General features: G+C 37.9%; 1 protein-coding gene across 3 annotated transcripts in view; it reads right to left on the bottom strand.

The window, feature by feature from the left end:
- Nucleotides 1-22,020, bottom strand: part of slc4a4a (solute carrier family 4 member 4a) — an 87,105-nt gene that overhangs the window by 21,342 nt on the left and 43,743 nt on the right. For all 3 annotated transcript variants that reach the window (XM_034216630.1, XM_034216628.1, XM_034216629.1), the window contains exons 8-16: nt 18,156-18,232; nt 13,215-13,372; nt 12,367-12,454; nt 11,434-11,588; nt 10,350-10,460; nt 9,733-9,907; nt 9,516-9,649; nt 2,279-2,553; nt 561-619 (exon numbers count right to left, since the gene is read on the bottom strand). In XM_034216630.1, the coding sequence (XP_034072521.1) occupies nt 561-619; nt 2,279-2,553; nt 9,516-9,649; nt 9,733-9,907; nt 10,350-10,460; nt 11,434-11,588; nt 12,367-12,454; nt 13,215-13,372; nt 18,156-18,232 (1,232 nt within the window). The remainder of the gene's footprint in view (nt 1-560; nt 620-2,278; nt 2,554-9,515; nt 9,650-9,732; nt 9,908-10,349; nt 10,461-11,433; nt 11,589-12,366; nt 12,455-13,214; nt 13,373-18,155; nt 18,233-22,020) is intronic.

A 22,020-nucleotide genomic window follows, 5' to 3' on the forward strand; every position in this document is an offset into this window, starting at 1 on the left:
GAAGACACTGAGGCTGAGAAGAGCGGACTGATAACTCAGACTTTGAGAGTTTTGGAGTAAACAGAGATAGGAAAATCAGTGTCACAATAACCTCAAATAAGAAACAATGTGCTGATCAGAATATTGTTGAACTGACAAGCAAAACCTTCTTCTTCAACTCTTATCTTTCTCTTACCAAACGGGGTTGGTTTGTAATTTGTGACCCAATTTCAAAGAGTCTTTTTTAAGATTGTCAAAGAATTCCAGCGGCATTCAAGCCAAAGTGTTGCATAACTTAAATCCATGAAATAGCACAGTAAACTACCGTACATAGATGACGTACTGTGAGTACTATTACTTACTTAGTACGTTTTTAAATGAAAAACATTTGTAACAGAGTATTTGTACAACACTGGGTACTTCTTCCACCACTGATGACATATTATATATCAAACTGAGACAATATATATGTATATTGCAATATAGTCTTTTTAACTTTTCTATTAGTTGTTCTTTCTTTTTTTCGGTCGCAGAAGCAAAATAATAATAAAATAAACATGGATCAAAACAGGATCTCTTACCAGTTCAGTGTTGTTCCAGTACCAGCTTGAAGCATCTCCAACCACATCTGTACTGTTCACTGACGAAACACAACAACAGTTTGAATTTTGCATGCATAACAAATATCCGAAGAAAAAGACAAGTTGTCTGAAACGACGATTTAACAGCAGCACACTGTCTTTTAGTCTATCGAAAGTTTGCTCCTATGTCGGCTGTTCAGAGAGTGTATGGGTGTGATTCCTAGATCAATAAGGCAAAAAAGGTAAATGATAAGACTGTGGAATCATTTGCTTCATATGTCAGAACCTAGATTGAATATGAAGGTTTTGTTTGAGTAATTCTCTTTTGGCAATGGAGCTTCATGTCGTTATTGAGGCAGCTGAATTACAACACATGTATAAAAGTAGTTTATCCTGCAGCATGAACACTGTTAGAAAGAGTTACTTGGTCAATTGAAGAAATGTGGTTCAAGAGATTTTGTAAGAAGAAAAATTACGAATATATCAAGCACAATTTTAATTCTGGATATTGTGTTTTAGCAAACTCATGAAGAATTCAACGGTCTTAAGTTTCACAGTTGACACAGGGAATCCTTCCTCTGGCCCTTTGAAGTTGGTAGATTATTTTTATTTTAATGATGGAAAACAACATGTTTTATAAATTATGTAATTAGGAAAGCTTGACAATGTTTTCCTGCACTGTCCTTATATGACAAGTTGAGAACATTTATATCAAATGCTGAGGCCGTTCAAAATATTGTTGGGGCAATGAAAATGACACAAACGAAAAAAAGTTGATAACTTTGTTTCTAAAGATAGGAAAAAAGCAATTTGGTTTATTTGTTTAGTATTATTTATAATTCCTACTCTATACTAGTATAGTTATTGTGGTTTCTGGTCTCTTTTTCTAAATATTCATGGGGGGATATTATTGCTTGCTACATTGACAATCAGAATCATGTAGCATGCATGTTCAATGAGCATAAATCCAGAATTGTATTATCCCAACAAAAGCTTAGTTACCTTGGTTACATGCTCACATTCAGCATGTTAGCAAATACCAGTAACACCAAAGTCTCTAGCAAATTGCCAGACAAATCCAATTGTTAAGAGATTTGACTCTGTGGGGGGTGGGGAGTGCTGTAGCTCACTGGTTTTACGCTCAATGACGTCACTCTAGTTCTGCTGGCAACATTTCTAACAAAGCCAAAATATGCCCCAAATAGGTTATCTCATCGACAAATATCTACCAACCAACATTTCCATCCATGTCCCATCTTTGTTACAACCATAGACAGTTTATATAGAGGACAACAGCCTGTGTCAGCAAAAGCCGCAGAGGATTACCAGATGGGCTGCCCCCTCTTCATCTCCCAACCTCAGTTAGAACATATAATAAAGAGGCAAGCTGTGACGTATCATCAACACATTGAAAAAAGGAATCAGTTCACAGGAACATCTTCTGTATTGTTCAAGATAAATGTACTGTTTTTAATCAACGTTTTCTTAAATATAACTTATTTAGTTCCCTGTAGCAAAAGGGCTGTAAACCTAAACTGATTTGGATTTATTTTACTAGGGTAAAAAAGATTTTTAAAAGATGTCACTGCTGCCTCAATGTTTCGCTCGGTTGGTTGGCAAACTGATCTCAAAACCTGAAACAGCTAATGGGTTAATCCATATGAATGTCTAATAAGCAGCCATGTGTAAAAACACCCCAAAGTTAAACAACATCTCACCTAAAAAAGCCGGGGCCATACAGAGGCATTCATATTGTGTCACGTAGTCCATCTTGAAATCTGAGTTGATGGGGTAGTGGTGAGTTAGTTTGAGCATCTTCTTGAAGGCATCGTAGATGAAGATGAAGCTGATGAGGCAGGAGAAGCCCTCCTCAGTGAAGCGGGTGAAGTACTGAACCAGGTAGCTGGCGTCAGTGGCCACGAGCACCAGACAGTAGAACGCCGACCACAGGCCGATCCACAGGCGGAACTCCAGGTAGTCAAATTCATTATCTCTGAATGGAAAAAATAAACACACCAAATATCAAAGAGTAATCAGAAATATATAATATAGGTTTTATACGAACAGAGTGACACAGAATAGAACATCTTGAGAATATCAGAAACAATGCCTGTACTGGAGAGTACAGGTTTATCTCTGGTAGAATTCTGATCAGGCATTAGCTCCGCCTCCTTTTTTATTTTAATTTTTTAAAGCTAAGCACCCATAATCCGCGTTTCTCTAACAGGGCTGCAATAGAGGGGTATGAGCAGTATGAGGCATGGCTACAATGGGTGATCTGTTTGGTATTTTAAGCAAAAAACTTCACAGACATGGTTTGTATACTGTAGGTATGCCCCTAAAATATATATTTCCAATATAGCATAATAGGTCCACTTTAATTTAGGCCTAGTAACTAATTCACCAGCACTTACTAAGGTACGATCATGCTTGAAGTGAATATATCTGCACTTTCCTTGTTGTTCAGAGTTTGATTCTTTATGGTTTTTGCACTTATGTAAGTCGCTTCGATAAAACCGTCAGCTAAATAATATGTAATGTAATGTCTCACATGCTTACTGCGTCTGCATATTAAAGTCATGAAGTTATACGACCTGATTCTTTTTTTAACTATTTCCAAATAAAAATTGCAAAAATGTCTCTACTTTAATATTATAATTTGTATATGATGTTCCTTTAACAAAAAAAGGTACAATTATCCTGGTGAAATGTTCGAAATGCCACCATTTTCTTCATTAAAAATCCATAATCTGAGAATAAAAGAACAACGGGTGTTTCTTTTTTCAATGTAAAGTCCTTTCACAGTGTATGTGCACTAGATGCTTTAGGTTTCCTTATCACACTTTTGCAAATTGAATATTGTAACGGTAATTAGCATCAAACCTATTTGTTGTGCCACAAATCATGCTTGAACGTTCACCCCTTAAAATTGTATTTTAAAAGACTCTCCAGCTTCAGCTGATGAAATGCGACGTGTCAAACTCTGCACATTCAACATTCTTTACACCTAAATATTTACACAGTCGCCCTGATACTCTTCATGACTAACACTAACATTCATGGGCCGGATTGGAGCTTCATAAATACATAACTAAACTAGGGTGACCATATTTTGATTTCCAAAAAAGAGGACATGCTGCCCCCAGCCTCGAGATACTTAATGATACTCAACGTTTACTCAAAGATGCCTTATTGTTTTAAAGTATGCCTCCTCTGTATGGATATACAATTATTATTTATATTATTTTACTGTATATAACACAATAATATCTCTCTATAACCAAAGACACACCAAACCAAGGTTACTCAACAATCAACATGCTTTATTATGCCTAGAATTATCTCTGACAAATCTCAAATGCACAAGAATAACTTAAACATCAACCTGTAACAACATAATAGCTCTCTTTTCAAGTCTTACTGGACAAAAATAAATAACAAAATATATGAAATAGTAGAAAATAGAAAATCCAGCTTTAACAAATAATCTCTTTGTATCTTGTCAATGTAAACAATAAAACAGTAACCTCACAAAGATACTAATCTAATTATTTTTAAAAGTGCACTATGCAGTTTTGGATTTCACATTTGCATAATTGCCATTAGTGAACATAACATAACATTTGATTACCTAAATCAAACCAAACACATTTTGAGGCACCATATAAGCCTACTTTAAATGTTTGTAAACACAATTCCAGGCCCTGTCATTGTAAACAACCAGTGAAACCACAACTTTTCACATATTTCTAGCTTCAAACAGTTTTCTAGGGTCCCAATTTAAAATGAAAAGTGTAAAGTTTCTCTCCCACAGCTACATAGCTTGCTCTCTCTGCATAGCTGCATACTTCAATCTTCTTCATCCTGCTTTTCTTCTTCATCCTCCTTGTCTGCCCATCGATATTTAGCTGTGGAGCTGATCTTTCCCAGCAGTTTTCGGTTGCTCAACAAATAAGCATGAAAGTCTTTGCAAGACCAACACATCCTCACTCCCAGGTCGGCCTATGTTGACGTTATGTCAAGTCCCCTGTGTCGGCTTTTTCCAAAGCAAGGGGGGGGGGCCCTTAGCGTCCATTTTCAGCTTTCCGGGATGTCCATATGCTTTTATGGACGCTCATGGAAGCACGGCATTCGTTTGTGTCGACTGCCCTTAAAGGCAATGTGAGCGTCCATTCTCATTGGATAACGGAGAATTGTACACCCGGAAGTAAGTATCCCCTTACTGTCGATTGATTTTACAGTGATATCTGCACTACTCATCGACTAAAAAACACCAGATTATCCTTGTTAATTACACAACATTGATTGGTTTAAATTGTGTGCAATGCTTTTGTATTTTTCCCCTTCGATTCGGAGAAACAAATATTTGTTCGGAGTAAAGGATGGCAGAAGACACTACACTACCCAGAATCCCCAGCTATCGTTTGGACTACACCATGTGCTCTGTTTGACAAACCCCGTGATAGTCCTCAAGCTCTGGGATTGGAGAGTGTGCTCCGAGGGTTACGCCGAGCCTCGAACAGCACTTGAAATGTGTTGGAACCACGGCAGACTGTCCAAAACTGGATTTGAACGGGTCCACCGCGTCCCCCCCCTCCCCCACCGCGTCCCCAGAACTACACATGCTGGCTATTCTGTTTCGCAACATGTTCTCCATCTATGGCACGTCTCTACTGGGAGTTGTAGTTTTAAAAGACGTTTTCGTATTTCCCATAATAAGAAGTTGCCAGTATTAAACTGTGTACATCCCTGGAGGTTTAGGGGATAGGAAACACTCACATTTTAAACATATAATTAATAAATGGGTGAAAATTGCTTGTGCCCATAATGGGCAGCATTAATATATATACACACATGCCAGCTAAGGTCAGAAGAGCTTTATTTAACAGCTGGTCTTATGTTTGTGACCCCTGTTGTTAATTGATAACATTACATTATATTAATTGATAAGCCTGAAACATGCACTTGTCAAGGTTCAGAGGCACATTTTGCAAATATGGCAGTAGCCATCGATCAGCTTAAGATAAGATATATTTTATTGATCCCAAGTTGGAACATTTGCGTTACATCAGCATGTGTAACAGTTAAATATGCAGTGGTGTTTATTTGTAAATCATTTAGTATAATCACACAAATTCTGTGTTTTATATTCAACAATTCTGTGTTCTTTATTTATTGATTGTTCAATACCTGACAAGGCCGGAGATGAAATATCTACATACATCTTATAAGAGAATAATACATTATGTATAATATCAGTTAAAACAAGTGCTTCAACATAGTTAACATTGCTGGAGGTATGCACAAATATTGATAGATGTCTTGTAATGCACTATTGAGGAACCTGCGACCCAAGTTTTTCATTCAATGCAGAACTACACCATAGTTGTGTAGGCCTATATGATATGTCAATAAACCTTAGAAAATCTTGAAATCTTGAAAGGGATGTGCAAAATAGTCATTATATACAGTCTTTAATTAACTATTAGTAGAGAATAACGAGTAATGAATATACTTTATAGGGATCCTATTAATATCTAATAATAAACATAATGAAATTCAATAACATGCTTTAACCACTAGGTGTCCCTTTATATCAGCTGTGCACATTTATGGTGTAAATACAGCCTATCTACCAATTGGATCAAATATAAAAGTCAGCCGAATTAGTGTTGATACTGCAAGGAGACGTATTGTGTGAAAAGAAATGTAAGATGTTGTTTAATGGCTGATATATTTATGATCCACGTCACGTTTTCAGTTCCTCATGTTTGTCTAGAAGTCTTCTCATCAGGGCTCTATAAATACAGAACTACGGCAGATATGTAATATTTAATGCAGCCGAACCGTGTATTACAATGCCGGTATGTGATGACTTTCAAAGAGAAAAGCAAGCACACTCGGAATAAAGTTTTTTTTTTTTTTTTTTTAAATGTTTTCGGTCTGTTTTCCGGTATTTGTTAATGACGATGTGCTGTGAGATGTGAGACTGGAATTGCACAGGGGGAAATAACGTAGGCTATCTTTAGATGCGGATTTTGTTAAACTAATACGTTTGCGCTGTGGACCAACACTATACATTGACGGGGAAGGGGGTAGCAATAAAGATAACACCATTAAACAGTTACACAACATAACAGAAATAATATCGATAGCAGCGTCCCTAGCAACCACCTTGGTAACAATGAAAACGTTATGGACGCAATTTCCTGAAGTAATCTTCGTAATAACTAGCAAACTAAAGATCATGGACATCCACTGCACACATAATCTGAAATAACAACTCATATTTCTCGCATCAAATGACATCAAAACGCATTTTAATGACCAAACTAACTTTAAAATAGGCATTTTCCACCGAGAATAAAACGAAGTTCGGCCATGTTTTTTTTTTCTGCAGGGAGAAATTTGAAGATCACGTGACGTCAAACAGAGCACACGGTGTAGTCCAAACGATAGCTGGGGATTCTGGGTAGTGTAGTGTCTTCTGCCATCCTTTACTCCGAACAAATATTTGTTTCTCCGAATCGAAGGGGAAAAATACAAAAGCATTGCACACAATTTAAACCAATCAATGTTGTGTAATTAACAAGGATAATCTGGTGTTTTTTAGTCGATGAGTAGTGCAGATATCACTGTAAAATCAATCGACAGTAAGGGGAATACTTACTTCCGGGTGTACAATTCTCCGTTATCCAATGAGAATGGACGCTCACATTGCCTTTAAGGGCAGCCGACACAAACGAATGCCGTGCTTGAGCGTCCATAGAAGCATATTGATATCCCGGAAAGCTGAAAATGGACGCTAAGGCCCCCCCCCTTGCGTTGAAAATGGATGCTAAGGCCCCCCCCCCCCCCCCCCCTTGCGTTGGAAAAAGCCGACATGGGACTTGACATAACGTCAACATAGGCCGACCTGGGAGTGAGGATGTGTTGGCAAGACATGTCTTTCAAATTGTATTGCACAAATATAATCCCCTTCAGTGACTCAACAGACAGCTGGTTCCTCTCCTTGGTCCACTGGCTCTGCATCAGTGAGAAAACCCTCTCAACATTTGCATTGTGAGAGGAAAGTGCAAAGACAAATTGTGCAATCTTCAGTAGTTCTGAGTAACATGCAATGCTTTTGGCCTTCTCAAAATATTTGGTCCACTTCTGGTGCACCTGCAGGCCACTGAACTCCTCATCACGGTTGCACCTTTCTGTGAATCTCTTCAGATTGGTGACCTGGTCAAAACACTTGACATCATCAATTACCACCCCCTTCTCTCATATTCCTTACCAAGTCCATCACTACGCTTTTGTGCCAGTAGTCCCTTAACTTTAAGGGACATGAAGTTGTTGCTCTTGCGTTCAAGAAGAATGGTGTGGATGCTGTTCATTATTTTCTTTACCTCCATAATGGAGTTCTTCTCCTTTTCCATGTCTTGAATGTGGGTGTGGAACGCAGACATGAGTGAGTGCATGTGCCAGAGGTAGATCTCACTGAATTCGTTTTCAAAAAACTTCTTGATCACTATGGGTGGTTTTTGCTGAGACAGAAAGAATGCCTTTAAGGCTGGAAACATCTGTATCATCCTCTCAATGCCTGGGAACAATGACAGCCACCTTGTCTTGCTGTGAGAAAGCATCCTTCTGTATTCAATGTCAACAAAATCACAGTACTCCTTCAGGCTCTCAGTGCGCACAGTGTAAATGTGGAAGTACTAGATTTTGAACATGATATTCTCAAGGTCAATATATATTGTGTCTGCCCCATGATGAACACAATTATTCAATATGTGTGCTGGGCAACCCACACCGATCAGAGTGTTCTTCTGCAGCAACCTCTTCAAATTTGCAAACACATTCTTTCCCCCTTCATCACGTCCGATTCCTCCAAAGTTTGTGTTGCAATTGTCGCCAGTAAATGCAATGCATTTTTCAGACAAATTGTTTTTTGCCAATGTTTCAATGAGTGCAATGGTTTCTGCTGTCTCATTTGGTGTGTCTTTAACCTCGATTAATTTTGTTTGCATGCCACCCCTCTTCCAGTCAAAGTACTGGATTATGATTGGGAATATTTTCACTGCTCCGTGGTTACTCCCGTCTGTAGAAACACCACAGTACTGGATTTCTTTGAGTGCTTCATGTGCGACATCAATCGAGTGGGGCGCTATAACACCATTGACAATGGCTTTGGTTTTAGTGCGCGCACTACTGAATTTTTTGGCAGTGTCAGAGTCTGGAAATGTTTTTTTAGCAAGGCACTTGTGCAATCCATAGATCTGTAGCTGTTGTGATGTTTCACAGTGTGAAATGCAAACGCACCCTCCGCTGCATTTACAGCATCCTCTGTTTTGCCTGGTCTAACAAAGAACTCTGTCAACTTTGCCAACAAACTCTCACCTTGCACAGCTTTCCTATGTTTGTCTGTGTCCATGTGTGCTTTAAGATCGCCTGCACCTTTATTGGACACACACACACGTATGTGCAAGCTTTGCACACAGTGCACTCCGCCTCCCATTTGTTCCGACCGGGTCGGTACATTTGGAATTTCTTCTGCAATTCATCTGTAAAAGTACATTTGCGCTTTGGCATTGTGAATGTGAGCTGCGGTCCGCTCTGTACCCTTCCTCTGTTTGTGTGTCAGCGTAGTTGTAGAGCCGCCCACAAAGCTTCAGACTCAGCGATTACGTCACACACGCAACAGAGTACCGTAGTATTCTGTGCGCCAGTCAATTTAAGTACATGCAAACGGTCCGCGAAACCCGGACATTTTCATGAATTTATAAACCCCCCCCCGGACGACCCGGACAGGGCGTGAAAAGAGGACATGTCCGGGCAAAAGAGGACGTTTGGTCACCCTAACTAAACCAACCCAAGTTTACAATGATTATAAATTCCTTGTCAAGATCTGAACCATCCATGATTAGCTACTGGGCCTCTGGAAAACTCAGGAGATGGAGAAAGTACCTGCTGAAATTGAAGAGCAGCCGTTCAAACACCAGAACAGGACCTGTGCTGCTGAGGATGGTGAGAGGCTGGCCGGCAAACAGACAGAAAATCCCACCGGTGATCGCTGTGCCCAGAAAACTCTCCAACACACCCTGCACACATGAAGGGGAACCGTAAAGGAATCATTCAGAACATAAACACTCTGGAAAACTGCCAAAAAAAATCACAATCTGACCTGCATGTTTTCTGTAGCGTCCCCCAGCAGACCCCCGAAAGTGATGGCGTTCGTCACAGTTCCCAGGTAGATAAACAAAATGGTCGACAAGGACTGGATGTGAATTGCATCGGTGAAGTCACTGACAAAGAAGGGCACTTTTCTCTTGATGTCAAGTAGGAGACCCCCACAAAACCTGAAAACAGTGAAATAAAGGGTGTGTTTTTTTCAACATTATGGACCAATGAGCTAGAGAAACATATGTTGGATATGTACCTAGAGTATGCTGAGAACTGCAATACAAGAATCTTTTTCAAAAACATGACTTATGCAACAGTGCTTTGGCATTTTTTACATTTTTCTCTGGATAACAGTAGGATTATTGTGTACTGTTTTAAAATGTATTTTAGCTGTTGAATGTTCATGTTGTACTGTTTGAAATGCCTTGGAATGAATACACAGAATGAAAGATGAATGAATATACACAAGCTGTCCATTTTTCATTTCTCCTACTGCTTAAGGCAAGTAACTTTTCTAAGACCTTTCAATGGTTATTTAGTTAAGGATCCACAGGAACCCGGATTCTTGTATAAAAACAGATATTTAGAAATATTTGTTTTCTCTCCACAATTTCATACTTTCCGGTCTTCTTCAGCTCGTCCCCTGTAGCGTGTCCCCCTCCTCCGTGACCTCCATCATGAGGCATGTCTCCGTTCATATGAGAGTCTCCTCCTGCATACATGTTTTTCCTGAAATACAGAAAAACACCCACAGTTTTGTTCAGTTTTGCAGGGCACTTCACCTTAAAGTTATGTTTTTTTAACACTACTGAAGGTAACAGCTTGCAGTTTTTTGCTGTGAAAATGTCAGTGTCAGCATTTTCTCATGGCCTCTTTTCTTGAGTTTTAAATCAGACGATGTGCGTGATTAAATAGTCTGATCAGTGCCCACATTCAGTATGTTTCTAGTTTACTGAGTTAAACTGCGAGTTTTAAATAAAACACAGCTGCTCTTTCATATTTTATTTATTTAAACACTTTGCTGTACAGCTTGACGCACTTCAGGGATTTTGCAACCTTTGCTGTTCTATAACGTTACGTAGTCAGTGCATACACAGCATACCGATCGACAGATGTGTGTCTCTTTACATATTTAATGCAAGATAGTCTTATACGTGCTAGCATTTTCTTAGTTTTCAGGTGATTCAAATATGTGATTTTCCATTGTTGGAACCTGTTGCAGACACTTTTTACACTTTGATTCCAGCTGCTTCTAAAGCTTAACACCTCACTGGATATACTGTATAACAGAGGTGAATGTTTTGCAAGTACAAAGTAAGTCTTAAGATTCCTCTATGTGTGGTTTAATGAATGACCAGCGGACAACTACGCAGCTTGTAGAATCAGTGTAATCTTAGATAAGATAACAACTAGGAAAGTCACTTTTTACAATCCTCAAGTTACTAGAAAACTACTCTAAGAAAGTGAAATTATTTTTCCCACGGCCTTCTGTGCAGGTAGAAATCTATAGAGTGTAAAGACATGTGTATGTGAGCTCTATTGGTCTGCTACCTGGAAGTGTCTCTAACTAATAGACAGCATGCTCTTTAATGTAAACGCCAACATTGTGCAGTGTTAAACAAACCATTGTGTGTATATTCAGCAGAGCTAAAGAATCATCAGTAACTAGGATTATGATAGCTTCACATTAAAAGTGTTTGACCTTTTGTCAGCGGAGGGCAGGGATTTGGGAGGCTCTATCCTGATGGCTGGGTCCCACTCTCCAGGAGGAAGCACGATCACCTCGTCCAGGAACTCATCGATACCGGCCAGCAGGTCTTCTCTGTCCTTGGCCTTATACGCAATGTCATGGAATACCTGAACTCAAACAGAGAGGGACGAGGCATTTAAGTGTAAATGAAATCTGCCAAATGCAATATCCTATAAAGAACAAACAAATGATTGTGGTATAGAGCACCAATGGAGCAATGTTGATCATCCCAAAACCCTTTGGATGTATTTTACCAACAAAGTGTGTAGTTTCAGACTAGAAATGTACTATTTGTGTCTGAATACATTTGGAAAACTACTACTGCTCACATTAGACTGAATTTGCAAGCAACGTTTTTTAAATGTAGGTTTGTATCTGGTCGAAATACTTTAATATACAAACACTTTTTCCTCACAGGACCACTTTACGTATATTCCTGATTCATAAAACATACTTTTCCTTGGTTAACTTTATTAATTAATACCGGTTGAATAAAATGATGGTCTAACAGGAAGTACGCGTCTCATGTTTTTGGGAAATTGATTGTCACCCTACACAGGATCAATGGATCAACAGCTGAAAACATTATCCAATTGAATACCACAATACCATAAGCTCTTTCACAAAATTGAACAAAATGTAACTTGAATAAATATTACACGTTTCAGACATGGCTATTAGCAGTCATTCATTCCTTTTTGTCGATGTTCCTATTTACTGCCAATCCATTTCTTGATGGCTAGGACCTTTGTTAACAAAACTGGCAAAGCAACAACAGTAAGTCAGATATAGGTTACAGCAACAACACGCCTCTCTCTGGGCTTAAGCCGATGATGTAAGTATCTTGACAGGCTTACAGCTGATGTGTGCTAGTGGCAGTCTCACCTCATCTGACATCAGCGTGGCGATGGCTCGGCCAATCTCATGGTACGAATTGGCTTTGCCTTTGGGTCCAAGCAAGATGAATAAAAATCTGCCAATGGGACAAAATCATTGATTAAGTGTGTATGTAATGTAATGTGTCGTCATTTAATGGATACAGCTTTGAATTCAGTATAAATCCGTGATGTAATATCATCTGTAGCCTTTTCATTTTTATTTACTTTTATCTATAAAACAGAACAAACTCTTGAGTGAACAGTTATTCACATATTTCTAAGCTTTGGACACACTCACTACAAGCACACATATCATCATTTGGTCTAATCCATCCATTGAAATCCCTCCCAAATATTTTCCATGCTACATTATATGTGTTTTACATTAATATGCCTATGACACAATATGTCAACATAGCAGATAAATCTCTTAAGGATATAATATAACGTACGAGTTCAACAGGACTTCAGCATTGCTTTATGGTTCTTTGTGTACAACAACACTACTGACACCAGTTTAGTGTCGCACCTGTAGTTTTATGAACCTCATCAAAAGCCAGAGAACAAACAGTTAGACACAATAAAGGAAAAGCCTATACAAACTAATCCAAACTGTTGTGTTAACTATGCAATTATAGATAAATAAAATATATAGATGCCCTACTTGTACCCACTTTGTGTTTGTTTCGGGAGCATATTTTCAGACTTTTTTTTATCCTAATTTTTTTACAGATTTTTATTGGCGTTATGAAACCTTGGTATCTGTTAGGACATGTTGGACTGATGCAGCTTTCACTAGTTTTACTTGAGCTTATATTTAAGAATTTCTTTAGTTCAGACACAAATCTCAGCCACCTTGTGGGAACAGGGACCTCTGTTAAGGCTCCCAGCATCACAGCTTGCTGCAGACGAACAAACGCCACAAACGGTGAGTCCAGGAAGTCCACCTCCCCCACCAGCACATTGGAGGCCTCGGCGTCTCTCGGCAACTTCTTCATGAACTTGTTCCTCAGCTGAAAGTACAAAAGAGGAGACATTAAGTGTTATGTTCACACCAGCAAGCTACTCGACACGGAATTAAACAACCTATATCAAACAGGACAATCCCTTTCAGCCTAAATACCAAACCAGGAGGCTCCCAAGCTATCTAGGTAAGAAACAAGTAGTAACATGAGGTCCGTATTTCTTTCTCTTCTAGTGACGGTGAGATGTCTAAAGATGGGGTCAGACACCTGCTGGGCTTCACAGGTTCAACAACTCAAAAAGACATTAAAGTCTTGCAAATGTGTTTTTGAGAAGCTGTTTCCAAGTTGTAAAAGAAAGGGAACATACCAGTGCGTTTGCATGTTTAACCCACTAAAGTGTTTAATTTCTGTTCTTTCTTCATATACTAGTGATAACGTAGTTTTTTTTATTTATTCGAATGGCTGGTTGGAAGATCTAACCAATTAAAGAATAACTACACACACTGTTTGTTTGATGAAAAGAGAACCAAGTAAGAATGACCTCTTTGTTAAGTAAACTGGACTGAGAAGATCCCCATTCATTTAGTCTACTCGTATTGCTATGCCACAATGCTATTTGCTCCATTAGATGTTCCATATAATAAAAATATTGGAATGTTTATGACCAGATTGAGATCATTAATAAATAGATCAAAGAAAAAGAACCATAAACATCGAGACAAGATTGTCATGGAAAACTAGTGGGTTATTTATTCACTTTCAAACAGCAGAGCAAGCAGGAATCATTTACTGAGACCCAGCAAGTGACAATTCAAAGCACCTCTGAATCATTTATGGTCCCATTCAAGTGTGTTTTGCATAAACATTACTGTAAATAACACTATTTTATTTAACAGTTCAACTTGAATTTTGAAGACAATTAATTTGGATAAACAAAAAACAGAAATAAGCGGGTTCTTATTCAGCGGGAAAGAGGCTCCATAGGTCCACTGGTTTCAAATAAATAGAAAGATGCACTTATTTAATGAGTTAGGCCCATTCGCAACCTATAAAAAAAACCTTAAGATAATGTAAAAACATGTTGCAAAGTTATGTGAAACTGGACAGAATATACATTTTTGGTCAATATGTATACGCAATATAGCTAGTTTATATCAAATTTAATATTTGCCCATTTTATTTCAACTGTAACCACATGCACGTGCAAAATGTGTGCACAATGCAATAAAGATGCCAAATGGATTGGACTAATAAGATCACTAAGAATCTATAATGCTTCATTATCTCAACTCTGGCGCATTATGAAAATAAACACTTTATTTTCCTCTGATTTTAGATGGACAACAGTGTTAACTTGCTGTTTAGGATTCTTCTATTTTATAAGGATTCTTTCATGTAAAGCCTTGTTAAAATAAACCACCTGTCCACCTGTGAATACCAAACTGAGGAAGACTACTATCTGTGTTTTTAAAATCCACTGAGCCAGGATTTAAATTGGATTAGATCACAAACAACTCAAATCAAAATCAAATTAAGGCTGCCAGTAAGCCACACATACTAGAAAACAAAACAACTTATAGAACTTATATAAGAATTATGGCTAAAAACGTGTTTAGTGAGGTCACAGTGACTTTGTCCACCAAATTCTAAGGGGAAATGGATAGCATTTTTTCAGTCTTCACAACCTCTAAAAAACGTTTACATCTAAGAGTCAGCATTCATCCATTCACACGCATTCATGCAGAGGCAGAGGTTGCCATTCGATTGAAATACAAATACAAAATACAATCCAATTGGAGGGCATCTTGCCCAAAGACAGATTGGCATGCTGACTGCGGGGGTTAGGATCGAACCCCCAACCTTGAAATGTAATGCCCTAGACCTCGGCTATCACTGGCAGGCAGGGGCGCCGCCAGGGATTTTGGGCCCCATGAAAAGATATCACATTGGTTACTTACATTTGTTTTTGTTCATGTTCTAAAATAGTTTGGGCCCCTGTCAGTCTAGGGCCCTTAGAATCGTCCTAACTTTTCACCCCCTTATTATCCCTGATGGCAGGGAGCCGTAACAAACTTAGTCAGACAGCAGTTTCCTCATTGTAAAATAAAATGGGTCCAAAATAAGATAAAGTAAGAATTAAACTGTAAATAAAGAGACTTATTTTCTTCATCATTGGTTTCAACCAATAACAACGTTTAAAAACAGGACAAAAAGAACAAAATGGCTGTTGTTCACTTGTCATCCGGCCCGCCAAAAATACAGATAATGCACTGATAGGCTCGCTGCCATCAACCTCTGAGGACTTGAATCCCATAAACTTGTTCTTCTTGGCAAGATCCAAACACATCCCATTAGCGGCTTTAGAGCCTTGTAAGCCACACATACTAGAAAGACATTTGTCTGTAAATGATTGATCCGAAAGTTAACCTGCGTAACTTCACAACCTGACCTGAGTCCGATCACTGCTAATCCATAAACTACGCACATGCATGTGTTCCCGTCACACTTCAGTCTCAACCGACATGATGCACAAATCTACTTATACACATTTTTAAGATCCTAAATCACATTACTTTTTGTTAAAATTGTTGTACTGCTCCCTACCTCTTAAAAGGGTTAGTTTACACATTCCCCAAAAATAATAATTCTTCATTACCTGTAGTAGTTCTCATAATAATAATAATAATAATAATAATAGATGAGACTTGTATAGCGCTTTTCTAGAAACTCAAAGACGCTTTGAAAGAGAATACAAAAAATGGTGTATTATTTATGTTTCTACATTTCTATATAGATGTTGCAGTTGGAATTAATGATATTTGCCTGATTTATGTTGGGATGGTTGAAAAATGTGCGGATATTATAAATTACTATTTTCAAATAGATAAGATATGTTACACACCAGGTACCACAACATTCTCCGTCGAACAATGCAGCGATGAACCAAGATGTTAGTGATTGAAACTCTACACTTTTTATAATTTAGCACCGAATATTACTTCTGAATGTGTTTCTGCCTCTAACTTCGTGTCGTGAGGTGACATGTGGTCAGTAATGAGGGCCTGTGGGATCAGAGGAAATGTCTGAATGGTATTTATAGTCTGATTTGGTGTGGAAGAGCTTCAGTTTAGGAGATGTGCATCCTGTCTGCATGTCTGTCCCACAGGAGGACTAACTGGGTTGGTGACCTAATTCTCTCCCCCCATGCAGAGGCCTATTCTGGTGTGAGATGAACCAATGGCTGCTGTGAACTCTAACTATTCCGCTATCAATGATGTTCACAGTTAGGTGTTTACATTAAGGTGTAAGCATCTCACCAATGCATATTTCCTTTTGCAAAATAATGTGATATATAGTTTAGTTTTGCCACTAATCCCATCTCAGAAGTCAAGAATCCCCTCAAAATGGAAAATTAAACCAAAACTAAGGAATTTAAGGTCTCTTATAAGACATTTTGATTTCAAGTATTTTTTTAATTATAAAATGGGTGACTTTTTTCTCTTGGGGCCTATTCATGCTGTAAAAGTATCAAACCATCAGTGCTGACGGGGATTTTTTTTTGAAAGGATGGTTTCGAAGCATTTAAAACAGAGGGAGAATACAGGTATTCTCAGAAAATATTGAGGAAAAATACGTTTTTAGAAAAACACTGAATCATTTGAATGAATAGAAACCCAAAAAACGCGAACCTGAAAGTGAGTATAATACGTTAACTTGCAACGAGTGCATTGAGCCCAGCATAGGTGCTTCTACATCACATATGAATATAAATATAAACACTATGAAGTAAATGATTTAGTAAAAGCTAAATCTTTATCAATACAGCACTGACTGGCTTCAAAACCAATTAAGACAGCATTCATTTTCTCCCAGATGCTTGGTAACCATTGAAGAAGCTAAAATATTTCATCTGCTACAAAAATGAGGGAAATTCATTGATAAACACAAAGAGAAAGTCCTCCATATGTCCTCTGAGTGGGACAGATAATCTAAGACATACTATATCTTAAAGTTGTAGTGGACTGGAAAAGAATGAACGTACGTTTGGGTGTGTACTTTTCGTTGTCACTTAATCATTGATTTAGCATTAATTTGTCTTTCTGTTAGTCATTGTTCCAAAGATCCTTTGCCTAAGCGTCATCCTCGCTTCAACAAGTAGAGATATTATATAAGAACTTGGATATATGTACTACAGACTTGGCTGTGGCAGGTTGGATCCAGCTGCAGCAGGCCGGGGGATGACGACAGCAGATGGGACAGTGTACTTTAGACAATCTAAACTCTGTTCTGAGCTAGCAGCCACAGACTGCTCTGACTGGTTCCTGCACCTCTGCAGTGGATAAAGCTACTTCAGGCTAACATGTTAGCTTTGCAACGCCAGCCAGTGATGTTGTCCTTTTGGTCAAGCTATACTTTAAAAGGCATCCGAGTCATTTCAAAAAAATTGTTGAATAAATGACGGACAATAGCACGTTTACCACACTTCTTTTTGCACGACACAATCAATGAGATATTTAGCTTTTGATTTCTTAAAAAATCTATTACAACTTTTTCAATGTTGTTCAAGCACCTAAATAAGGTGAACCTTGGAGATTTTCTTTTATGATTTCTATACTTCCTAGATTTATCTGATATGTAAAAACGCTCACAATAATTCTCATAGAGATTTTAAGACATCGTAATTGGATGAATCTGTTCATAAAATATTTGCCATCTGTCAATAGAAACAACAACAGAAACATCAGCTTCATATTCCAAGTAACACAAATGTTTTTCTTGTATTCTATGTTAACAAATTAACTTGCACAATCAAGTCATTAGGCTGACTCACCTGGTCTTTTTCTGGTTTGTCAGAAATGTCGTTCATACTGCTGGAGGTCCGGTTCCGGGGAGTTGTAGTAGGACTATCTGTAAAAAAAACATATCAACCCTGTAGTGTTAGATCTTGGTGAAGGTGAAGCTGGTCTAAGAACTAAAGTGGGGGTAAAAAGGATGGCAGAGACCGCAAAAAAAGCCAGTGGCCCAGACAGTTTGCTCCCCATGCAGCGCCAACATGAATAACAAGGCAACAGTGTTTGAAAGCATAAAGATGTTTCAGCCACCATTAACTAACACCGGAGGACACGTTCCTGACTAAAGGATGGTCACTGTTTAAGCTAACTTTAAAGTATTGTACTCATATGTTCATTGTCTAATAAGGATAGCCCTGATATGAATAAAGTCTTCAGAAAATTGAAAAACAGCCACAACTAAACAATTTTCAGTCCGATGTGGAATTTTCCATTATATTTTCTAAGATCAGCATACAGCCTTCCCTAGGTATATGATCATCTCCGCCCGTATAAAACCCTACCAACTCTTTCAAACATTTTTGATATGGTATTTAACACCATACAGCACAAAAACTCAATCAGTGTTTGGCCCACTTAATTCTACAACAATCATGAAATGTTTTTTTGTGTAGACTTGGCTAAAATGCCCAAAGCATTGCCTCCTAAAAAAAATATAAATACACAAATGAGCTTTTCTCATATTGAGCATATCCTTACTCTGGAGCTTTACAGTAGAGACAATTGGATTATCTTTACATCAAAGCGGTAGTGTGTTCCTCCTATGAGGCAGGTGAGCAGCAGACTGATGCTCTGCTGACTTCTGGTTTGAACCGGTTTTAACCCATCAACTTGAGCGTTGAAGATCTGACAGCCGAACGTGACCTCACTTTCTTCCTGGAGATGCCAGGGATGAGAGAGAGTATCCACAGCGGTACACATCTCAGAGAGCAAATTCTGAAGCCACTGTTGCCTTTCTTACAACTGCCACCTGAGGATTTCGGGTAATAACATGCTTGACAGTATGATGCAGCCGGTGTAAATGATGTAGAGTAGATATAGTAATAAAATATCCTAGCCAAATATAGATTGAAGGATTTGGAAATAACATTTAAATAAAGGCAGAGTTGGAAGTGGAGTTGTATGAGGGACTTGTATATAGTCAGTCAGACAGGGTAAATATATTTTAGCCACGTGAAAAAATCTATATCGGTTTAGTGTATATTTAAAATATTTTACCTCGCCGTCAAACAGCTATTCTACGTTCGGTAGACAAATCTGTTAAACTAATAGGAATGAAAAACTATTCAAAGCCACTACTACATACTGTAAAGCCAATTACTGACTACTACTGTACTTTATACATTGGGACAGGTGACATTTTACACTACAGCTTTTATGACTACGTTCCAACTGCAGCTAACCATTTTGACCGTTTTCGCTCACATGATGTGACGAAAGTCAAATGTTCCAGTGAGTCACATGGATATGGAATACCGAAAGAGTTACTGAGGCATTTTAAGAGAAATAATATTTGGGTTGGCATGGCAAATTGGGTATATTTGGTATTTTTAAAGAGGCCTCAGTTGGTCAAATGAATTCATATATAGGTTTAATGTTTCTGTTCATACGAATACTAGTAATGATTCAGAACGGATCGGTTGTCTGCAGTGTGAACGTAGACGTGGTTCAGGTCACTTACTAAGCCAGTCCATGCTGGTACTTCTTTGGTTCTGCAAGTCCTCCATTGATATGTGACCCGACAGGCAAGTCACAGAATTGTCAAGAGGACTACGAGCTTTATTAGCAGCAGAAGGTTAACAAACCCAATCCAGGATAGCAGCAAAGGAGGAAAAAGAGACAGAAGGAAGAGTTGATAGACAAGCCCACTGAGCCAAAGCAAGGTATTTGTTAGGAAAACACAATCAAGTAGTTAAAAGAGGAAAACATGTCATTTTATGTGCAGAGAAGTAAGGAAAGAGAAGTGGGGTCATTACATCTGGAGGCAATGGGCCATTGGAGAGTTGACAGGAGTCAAATTGTATTATAATAAACTAGAGGATGTACTTTATCCTTGTAAAGTTTAGTATCAATTATAATTATCAGTGAAGCTCGTTATCTCAGAACTTTTTATATGACAGGTTTCCATTTGGCCATTCCATGAGCTTTTCTTTTTGATGGAATCATACTGTAAACCGGCTTCATAAATCTGATAGCAGGTCATTAATAACTTCACTCTCCAAGGACCCATGGCTGCTAACAGATTAATTACATTGTCAATACAATGAAACATTCATTCATTTAATGTGTTACAATCAAAGCACCCATTTGTGTTTTAGATATCAGTGTGTGTCAGGGCTGTCACTTTACTTTAGATCGCACTGCTGTAGAGACTGATCAAAGGCATGTAGCTTTCAGTTCAAGACGTTTTAAAGAGGGTAAAGTACAAAATGTAATACCTATTTGTATTTTGCAGTCATATGGACAGAAATTTGACGGACATTCTAGAATAATTAAAGTGCATAAATGAATTGACCTGTTTAAACAACACATACATATAGTTAAATTGGTTCATCCATTCAATCCATGTGCAGTTCCTCCTGTTTGATTGTTAATTGTCCCTAATGTTAACGTCTTCATACAAAGGCAGCTTTTGGATTCATTTAGGCTCCAATGCTAAGCCATGCATTAAACAGGGTATTATCTAAAAATATAGCTAAATCTCAAATCTTAATCTTAGAGCAGTCACCAAAATGATAATAACACTTTTTTGGGGATGCTACATTTTGCCCTTTATTATGGATTTTGATTCCATTGATCCACCGAGCATATATCAACTTTGATGACCCTCTGGATTTGCAGTTAAAAACAACAGTAGACCTATATAATCATGTTTATGTTAAAAAATGTACTTTTTTTAATCTAATTTAAGACTGTTTAAGAGGAAACCATGGTAATGTAAATCACTTATAAAGCGTTTTTTTCTTGCAACTCTGTGCTGAGAAAATAGTTACTTTAAATTGTTAAAGAATTTTGTTGAGTGAATTTATTTGAAAGGGCTCTGTATAAAACATGGGGCATATTATTGTTAAATTCATATCCTACAGCAGCTACAATTCCGTCAAGATCACCAATTAAGTTTAGCATTAGTTTAAAAAATAAGTTTGTTCTTTTACATTGACTGTTTTTGTGTACTCTTTGCATTATTTTGGAATCAGTTTTCTTGGTATTAACTTTCTGGTATAACTTTAAGTGAGGCAAAGTGACAGCCCTCCCTGTGTGATGAGTTGTTACATTATACAGTGAACTAAACATGATTCTCAGAAATGTCAACAACATGAAAAAAGAAAGAAGCAAGAATGATGTCAACCTCTGACTGCATTCGCTTTAAATTATAATCTCTCTAGTTCTCAGGTAGTCATATCCTTTCAAATGACTGGCTCAGGTTTATGATCTCTCCTTTGGCCTTGGACTTTTCACACCAAGTGTCATAAAACAACTCTTCAGAGTCAGAATTTACAGCTAAGTCTTGCTATTGCAATTCAATATGAAGCAACTGTAAATGCAGTTAGTACAGTTGCCTCAGTGAGTACATGATGTTAGAAGGATGGATTAGCAACAGACATCTAATGTAATTTCTCTAGTTGAATGAGAAATGTTGTAAATAGTTTGGTGAGAAAGTATAGTGAAGAAGAAGCATTCAGTGACTATCCTCTGGAACAAACTGCCAAAAAACTGCAGATCTGCAACTCCTGACTTTTTTAAAATCACGGCTGAAGAACATTTATTTGTTGCCTTTTATTACATTAAATAACTATTCATATCTTACAATGCACTGTAGCTTTTATTATTGTATTGTATAACTAT

This window comes from Gymnodraco acuticeps, unplaced genomic scaffold (assembly GCF_902827175.1).
Source record: "Gymnodraco acuticeps unplaced genomic scaffold, fGymAcu1.1, whole genome shotgun sequence".
Lineage (NCBI taxonomy): Eukaryota > Metazoa > Chordata > Actinopteri > Perciformes > Bathydraconidae > Gymnodraco > Gymnodraco acuticeps.